General features: G+C 38.1%; 1 protein-coding gene across 1 annotated transcript; it reads left to right on the top strand.

Moving 5' to 3' along the window:
* The first annotated feature begins 954 nt into the window (after nt 1-954).
* LOC135470706 (very long chain fatty acid elongase 2-like) lies at nt 955-7,847 on the top strand. The gene is made up of 6 exons (XM_064749741.1): nt 955-1,027; nt 1,504-1,694; nt 3,322-3,408; nt 4,045-4,216; nt 5,504-5,628; nt 7,551-7,847. The coding sequence occupies exons 1-6, from the start codon at nt 967-969 to the stop codon at nt 7,845-7,847; spliced, it is 933 nt and encodes a 310-aa protein (XP_064605811.1). The 5' UTR covers nt 955-966.
* Nucleotides 7,848-9,164: the final 1,317 nt, after the last annotated feature.

Genomic DNA, 9,164 nt, shown 5'->3' with positions numbered 1-9,164 from the left:
ACTGTTAGGCAATTACTTTTGGGCTGAGTACAAAATTGAAGACTGGGCTTTACAGGTATTTTACTGGTATTGAGACTTAAAACAGTTTTGAACAACCTATCCCTGAAAATTACAGGTGATCTATATTGCATAATTTAAGTTCATTTTAAGAGGAAATTGACCCCTTTGATGAGCTAATGGTTAGAGCTTCTGCCCCGAAGTCGGGAGACCTGGGATCAAATGTGGGTCCGTTCATACCGAAGACTTTAAAAATGGCACTTGCTGCTACCCAGCTTGGCACTCAGCACTGAGAGGCTAGAGCAAGGAAACAGGACTGGTTGGCCTGGTGGCAATATAATGTGACTGGGTGGGGTGTCACATATGGTGTCTTTGACATGATACCTCAGTGGCAGCAGCACTTTTGCGTTATAGACTCGCACTACCACAAGAAAACACAGTATATGTACACAAGCTTAATTACTCCTCGTCGTTGTATGATGAAAAATTGTCAAGTACGGCGTTAAACCCCCAAGCATTCATTCACGCTATTTAAAGAGGAATAAATATTTTCAGATCAGTACTGTCAATGAGGGTGTCATTACTAGGTGTCATTGCTAGTAATGTGATGTGCAATTAAGCACATGTAAGTGATGCTGTGCTTTTTACGACGTGATTTGGCAACGTTTCGATCAGGCTATAGGCCTACATTAGAAGCTAGCATTCATGACACTATATGTTTTGATTAGTGGTTTCATGATATCCTCTCTCTTTGATTACTGGTTTCATGGTATCCTCGCTGTTTGATTACTGGTTTCATGATATCCTCGCTGTTTGATTACTGGTTTCATGATATCCTCGCTGTTTGATTACTGGTTTCAGGATATCCTCGCTGTTTGATTGCTGGTTGCATGTATTTCATTATTCCATACTGCACATTTCTGTCACTATGACTGGTTTTCATTGTGGTTTCAGATTTTGATCTCGAGGATGGTGAGTGCCTGGGTGAAAGATCTGGTGGATCAGTATGAAAGGGCATTGCCTCAAGCAGGTAAAGTCTGCTCCCAATTCCATAGTTTCTTTATAAGTATTTTACTTCCCTTTTCATATATTATCAGGCCATGACGACAGGTACAGTATCTGGCCATGATCTCAGTGACTTTGTCAGTTTTCCAATTAACAGAAATAAATTCAGACATAGCATAAATACAAAAAACAAGACATAGTTAAAGTTGCAAGAAATTAGTTACATTAATCACAACAATGCTCTGTGATTTCTTAAATTCCATCACATAGCAACGTGCAAAAGTTAACAGCATTGGTAAAGTGAACTGGAACATGGTCTACATGGAACATCAAGGGAGGTAAATGCTTGAAAAGGGAAGTAACCTATATGCATGCAAAATAAATTTGCTGACCTCAAATGGCAATCCACACATATGTACCATACAGAAGATTTAATATATTTTTCAAAAGTGACACCTGTCAGTCAGTCAGTCAGTCAGTCAATCTCCGTTCTATTTTCAGATCCCCGTTCAAGAAACTGGCTGTTGCTGTGCAACTCACCAATCCCAGTATGGGTGCTGACGGCGGTATACCTGGGCTTCGTGGCAATTGGCCCACGGGTGATGAAGGACAGACAACCTCTGAAAATGTCCACCTTTTTAGTGGTCTATAACCTTGGCCTTGTTTTCTTGTCTGTCTACATGTTTGTTGAGGTAAGAAACTTGGAAACACTTTACTACAGTTAAAACATTAATCAAACTAGCTATTCTTGTTTATACACAATACTGACAATTATGTATGAATTCTGAAAAGCTATAACCTTGGCCTTGTTTTCTTGTCTGTCTACATGTTTGTTGAGGTAAGAAACTTGGAAACACTGTACTATAGTTAAAACATTTATCAAACTAGCTACATGTATCTGTTTATACACAATACTGACAATTATGTATGAATTCTGAGAAGCTAATTATTAAAAGTTGTTCTGTGGGCAATTTGGATTTCTCCTCCCAGGGTGCTTATATTTTTGATAATGGTTTAAGGCCTCAGTTGGGCCACTCCATCACTTTCATAAGAGTTAACTGTGACTTCTAATTTTGACCTTGTTCACACCTGTGGTTCTATAAGACAAATAGCTGTAAATCTTCAAGCCTTTAACCTGATTACAAGATGTTTAGTCAAGCATGATATGAAAACATTATTATGCGTAGACTGATAAAAATTATGCTTTTTGTCCTGAAGTCATAAAATTGGTCAACCCATCCAGTGTAGTTTTGTCTCTGAAAGCAAATGAAAAAGGTGCATAAATCCGACAAGAAGGTTGATGAATTGAGGTAGTTGTATCTCCTTTGCTCCTATTACAAAAAGCTTCTTGGGAATTTGCAAGTAATTAAGGATTTAATACATGTACCTTAAAAAAATAATTTCCACATGTACATATGTAGAATGTATGTACAGGCACAGCCTAACCTTCCTTGATTGATCGTAAAGTACATAGGCAGGAAAATGAACAGGAGACTGCAACAGGTCTACTCTCCTGTCAGACCATATCCTAGTAACCTTTTAACTTTTGTTGATGCATTTTTATTTTGAACAGGCCTCCTGGAATTTCATTCTTGTTGAGAAAATTTAACCTTTTAGAAATTCTGTTACGTCATATGTAATGTACAACTGTGCATGAATCCGTTGATACACAACCTAAGGGAAGAGATGCTCTGGAATAAAAAAAAACAAAAATGTGAAAATTAAATCACAGGTGTAAATAAACTGTACTGAGCAGTGTTGTTAACCTTTAGTGTATGTATGATTTGGGATTAACGTCACACTTAACAATTTTTCAGTCGTAACGGCAACAGATTAAATGTGCTCATAAGTGTGTAGTGTCTCTTTCTTTTGTCAGAACGAGTCCATGCTGCCAAAGTGCTGCTGCTACTGAAGTATCATGACACCTCACCCAGTGGCATTATGCTGACACCTCACCCAGTGGCATTATGCTGACACCTCACCCAGTGGCATTATGCTGACACCTCACCCAGTGGTATTATGCTGACACCTCACCCAGTGGCATTATGCTGACACCTCACCCAGTGGCATTATGCTGACACCTCACCCAGTCACTTTATACTGTCACTGGGCCAACCAGTCCTGTTTCCTTGCTCTAATCTCCAGTTCTGAGCACCAAGTGAGGCAGCAACAAGTACCATTTTTAAAGCCTTCGGTATGACCCGACCTGGGTTTGATCCCAGGCATGCTCACTTTCTAACCATTAGGCCACCGAAGATTTCTGTTAGCCTTTATGTTAAGTCTGGACTTGTGATTTTTATCTTGACTTCTCTTTGACAGATAATACTGAGTGCCTATGATGCAGGGTATGACTTCTTCTGTGCCAAGTACAACAAAGACTCCTGGACCAACCCAAGAGAAACGAGGGTAAAAACATTGACAGCAGTCTGTGGCCAGTTTACAGATGCAAACCAATACTGGAATAAAATAATCTTAGATGGCCTGCTAATTTTTTAGCTGTGTAAATTATGCAGGCTGTACCAAGAATGACCACTCCAATCTTTTTTAGCCGTGTAAATATAGAAGTCTAAATCAAGAATACCTTGCAACATGTAAAGTTGAAAAAAGACCTACAATTTAAACATGTACCGTAACGTGGATTATAATACACAAGAGATGTGAAGACAGGAATTTTGTAGTTTATAAAATAAACACACAAAATTCAATCCCGTCCTTTGACAGGGAAGTTGCACATTTGCTTTCTGTTTTTGTGGGGTGACAACAGGTGGTTGACAACGCTTGTACGCCCATTTGTACAATCTAACACCCATTGAAAACTACATGTCTTCCACCTTCATGGTGTTCGTGTCTGTATGGCAAAGTGCTTCAGTAAGTTGCCAGAAGTCAGTGGTTTTCCCCAGGCACTCCTGTTTCCTCAGCACATAATACTGAACGCCATTGTATGAGCGGAAAACCCTTGAATATGGCGTCAAACAACAGTCAAATAAATAATGTCTGATTTAGGCTGAGGTATTGTCAGGAATGTGTTTTGTCCTTGATTAGGTGGCTCGTGTCCTGTGGTGGTATTTCTTCTCCAAGGCCATCGAGCTGCTGGACACTGTGCTAATGATCCTGAGGAAGAAGAATAACCAGGTGACGTTCCTGCACGTGTTTCATCACGCCTCCATGCTCAACATCTGGTGGTGGGTGATGATGTTCATTCCAGGGGGACTGTGTAAGTACTGGTGGGAGGGTGGTGATTGGGGTTATTTACAAGGTGCAAAATTAATTACAAAATGTCATGGGTCGGTGTGGACCCAATAGGACCAGTACAGACAAAAAAAAAATAATAATAAAATTCTGGAAATTTCTTAAATTGAAAATTTCTTTCCTGAGAAAACACATATTTGTCTCCAGATCTGTACTTATTTTTAGCCATTAATGTCGTGGACTTGTGTAGAATGTGTTTATCACAAATGTGGCATTTAATACAGAGTTATTTCCTGAAAGTTTCTTAAAAATATGAAATCTTTTCATGTAAGGATATACTTCTTGTGTGTTTCCCACTTTAATCAAACTTTTCCGGAGGTTTGATTTGTAAAGGAGGAAAAAAACATGCTTTCTCAGATAAGAAATGGTAAAGTAGAAACTAAGAAAAACGTAAGAAGTTTGTAGAAAATTTTTTGACCATAAATGTTCATTGTTATCATAAATGGGTGTGAAATACTCAGTGCTAACCTAGCTACATTTACATGTTACAAACATAATGGGTGTGAAATACTCAGTGCTAATCTAGCTACATGTACATGTTACAGTCATAATGGGTGTAAAATACTCAGTGCTGACCTAGCTACATGTACATGTTACAATCATAATGGGTGTAAAATACACATTGCTAACTGAGCTACATGTACATGTTAAAATCATAATGGGTGTAAAATACTCAGTGCTAATCTAGCTACATGTACATGTTAGTCATAATGGGTGTAAAGTAATCAGTGCTAACCCAGCTACATTTACATGTTACAGTCATAATGGGTGTAAAATACTCAGTGCTAATCTAGCTACATGTACATGTTACAGTCATAATGAGTGTAAAATACTCAGTGCTAATCTAGCTACATGTACATGTTACAGTCATAATGGGTGTAAAATACTCATTGCTAACCTAGCTACATTTACATGTTAATATCATAATGGGTGTAAAATACTTGGTGCTAACCTAGCTACATGTACATGTTACAATCATAATGGGCGTAAAATACTCAGTGCTAGCCTCGCTACATGTACGTTACAATCATAATGGGTGTAAAATACTCAGTGCTAACCCAGCTACATGTACATGTTACATTCATAATGGGTGTAAAATACTCCATGCTAATCTAGCTACATGTTATCATAATGGGTGTGAAAGTTTTGGACAGTGCGTAATCTGGTTTCACAAGGGTTTAAAAGACTCAAAAATTTAACCAAGATTACATGTTTATACTTGTCAAGCTCATGTCCTTTTGTCTTTTTACAGCTTATTTTGGCAGTTGTTTGAACTGCCTTGTACATGTTGCAATGTACACATACTATGGCCTCTCAGCCATTCCTTCACTCCGGGAAAAACTCTGGTGGAAAAAATATATAACAAAGTTTCAACTTGTAAGTATGATTTTAATAATCAGTTTGTATGTTTTAAGACAACTGTTTGCTTGATAGTAAACCAAACAGTTCTTCTTGTTGTTTTTTTTTTTTTCATTTTATAAAATATTAAAATTTTGTCCTTCATGAAGAAAGCAAAACTGCACATATTGTACAAGTTGGATCACACTGTAACCAGTATACTAGCAATGGCTGGAAACCTCCGTGGCCAAGGGTTGTGAGTGTGCTAGCGCAGCAAAATTGCCCACAATCCTCTCACCAATAGGGGAGTTTTGAGTTTACACTTTTTTATTATTGAAGGTAGAAAAGTCCAAATGTATCATGTGACCTGTCCAAAATGTTAGGCAACTATTTTTGATCACGTTCACTATAACCTGGGTTTCCTTAAAAAGTGTCATAAAATGTAATTTAAAAAAGTAGACGAAGGAAAGAAAAAATGAGAATCTGAATGTTTTGTGAACTGGAGAAGTTCCTAAAGGAAAGAGGTGTCATTTTTGCCTCTGGAAAGAAGATGAGACAGGTGATCAGTAAATGATCTGTGATCAGTAACCCCCCCCATCCTCTTCATTCAGTCATTGTGAGTCCAGTTCTTGCTGGCTTCCTCTCGTGTCATAGGGGGATGGGCTGGCAGCAGCATGCAGATGATTCTGGGTTCATCTCACCATAATTGTTGAGGTTGTTGTATACGTGAAATATTCTTGAGTATGTCCTAAAACTCCAATCAAATAAATAGTCTTATAGCCTCATCATTCCAATAAACTTTGACTTGTTAAACTAAAAAAAAGGGTAATATCAGAACCCACAAATGAATATGCATTTTTCAATGGAATTTCAGTTGGTAAAATGGGAAATTCCTTATTTCTCATTCGACCACTTTGCTAGCTCGAATGGTTAAAGAGCTGGCTCAGTGTGACTGTCTAGCCTTCGGCCAATGAGTTTTCATATTCAGATCGGCTTTAAGTCATTGGTGTTAAAGATGAACTGTCCCAGTTGATTACATTTTTTTTTTGCACAGAATTGAGACATTATAACCTAGAGGTATCTGAATACTGAGCCGAAGTGATTTAAAGAATTGGAATAACTAGATGTTGTAACTAGAACATGCGACGAAAATGGATAATCGTCATGCCACGAAACCATTATATGCCGAAGAAGCGCTCAAAATTATGCTCCAACCGTTGGGTTGGTTGTGAGCATTTTTTTTTCACTCAGTTAGGTTGTAGTGAGGAATAAAACTGGGACAGTTCACCTTTAAACAGATTCCTGGTTAAAAGAAATACTCCAGGAATGCAAAATTCTTGAATATAGCAATTAAATAAATAAAATTTCATGCAGATCAGTTAAATACCTTTTTAACAAGGAATTCAGTTAAAATTGTATTAAGAGCATTTTATTCTGATCTACTGCTGGAATTAATCTCAGACTTCATACAAGCATGACTGAACGTTTTAGCAGGCAGATCTGATGATGTTACAAATTCATCAGATTTGATGCATATTAATTACTCTAATGAGCTAATCCAACCTAATCATACGATTATTTACTCAGTACTCAGGTTATTTTTTCAATTAATACTTCAATATGCTGGCCTAATTATGATCATTTTTGGTGCACAACCTGCCCGACTCTCAAAGAGTAAGATGTAATAAATATGGTGTAATATCTGTGTAGTAATTACTTGAATGAGCACTTTAAAGTAAAATTAAGCATATTCATGTATAGTAATTAAGATTTATAATGGTGAAGGAGATTTATCTTTACCATCATTCTGCCATGATATGAAATGCAGGCCAGGTACACCCCGCTTTGAGAGACAAACAACCAGCACAGGTATTTTGCATTGTCTGACAATGCCTTGATTAGTTGAAATGACTCAGAGAGGTATGTTTAGAAACTAAATGCTGTTGTTTTGTTTTTTGCAGATACAGTTTGTGATAACTTTTTCACACACAGCCTACTCTCTAACCCTCTCCTGTGATTTCCCGCGCTGGGGGCAGTACCTCCTCTCTAGCTACATGGTTGCCATGGTTATACTGTTCGGGAATTTCTACATCCAGACATATAGACGCTCAAGGAGACTTGCACACAAAGACAGTAAATCCGCCGTAAACAATGGCACCACCCCAGGAGCCAATGGAATCAAGGAGCACAAGAATGGTGGCAGCCATCTTAAAGGAGACACCAATGGGTACCTTCGTAACAGAGTGAAGGAGCAGTGATTGATGATGGTGTGTCTTGGTGAACAAATGTCCATTTGTAGGCTGTTTTACTTCAACTCGGTGTTACACTCTCCCCCTCTCTTATGATTGGGACATAATTTATGCTAAGTTGCATGAAGTGCTATTAGTTTTGAGTCTTGTAGCTGTTTGTTTCGTTGTTTTGTCTTCTCTCTTGTTGCTTTGTTTGATAATTGTTGTGGTGTGTGATAGTATGGTTTCATACTATGTGGTGGTAAGAGGATCCAACAGATTGGACTGTAGTCCAAGCTGTTGTAAAGGCAGAGCCTCGCATAACTACTCCGAAACAAAGTAACATACCTACATACATGTACATGTACCATCCACGATGGTGATGAACATAATTTTGACATGTTCGTGTAGATATACAGTCATTCACGGTAAAACTTGTGCTGGTCTTCAGTCTGTGGCCTCTAAAGGTTTATCAGATCTCACTGTGACAAATAGCAGGGGACGATTCCACAAAGCTGTTTCTGACTTCTGTCAAAATTTGGAAGATCTTTTACGATGCTTAGTTTTTGGTACTGGAAATTGAAATTCAGACATATTTGTCTTAAGATAAAATCGATGAAGTGGAAAAAATTTTGAGTTCTGATGCCTAATAATAAGCTTTGAGATTGTATTTCAAATTTTGCCTTGAAGTCAGAAATGGCTTAGTGGAATCAGCCTGAGTTCTGTAACTTAACACTACCTAAGTTTCTTTTTTATTTTCCACTATGATGTAGTGTTCAACATATTCAGGGGACATCTGTTGCATTTGCCCAAAGATGATTACTGTAGAATATTTCGCACAATTTTACTGATGTTGAATTATTTGAAGAGCTCATTGCCTGTGTATTTTTGGTCTATATTTAAGTGCTGCCAGTGTCCTGAGTGTTATAGCAGATTTAAGACCCTGTGGGGCTTATGATGTATGCCAGCGGATTGGGTATTGCTTTGCACATGCCTTGGCTAATTAAGCCAAATTTGAGACCCTTACAGCCCCTACTAGTCCGTCTGCAGTGCCTGATTAAGCCAGAAGAATGTCCACAGTAAGAATAGAACATGAGGTCACCAAATGGGAAACACCACCTCATGAGGTCACCAAATGGGAAACACTGCCTCATGAGGTCACCAAGTGGGAAACACAACCCCAGAAATCCAATGCAGTCAGCAATAGCTTTATTGTTTTTGTTAGGGTTTTCACTTGTTTTTACAAGTTAAAAAGTGATGTTCGTGTTTTGCTATGTTGTACAGGTATATATGTATTCTGCATTATGCCAGCAACACCGCTAAAGGATCCTCTCCAACCTCATTCCC

This window comes from Liolophura sinensis, chromosome 7, assembly GCF_032854445.1.
Source record: "Liolophura sinensis isolate JHLJ2023 chromosome 7, CUHK_Ljap_v2, whole genome shotgun sequence".
Taxonomy (NCBI): Eukaryota; Metazoa; Mollusca; class Polyplacophora; order Chitonida; family Chitonidae; genus Liolophura; species Liolophura sinensis.
Note: the sequence above shows the minus strand (reverse complement) of the source record. Positions and strands in the feature narration are given on the sequence as shown.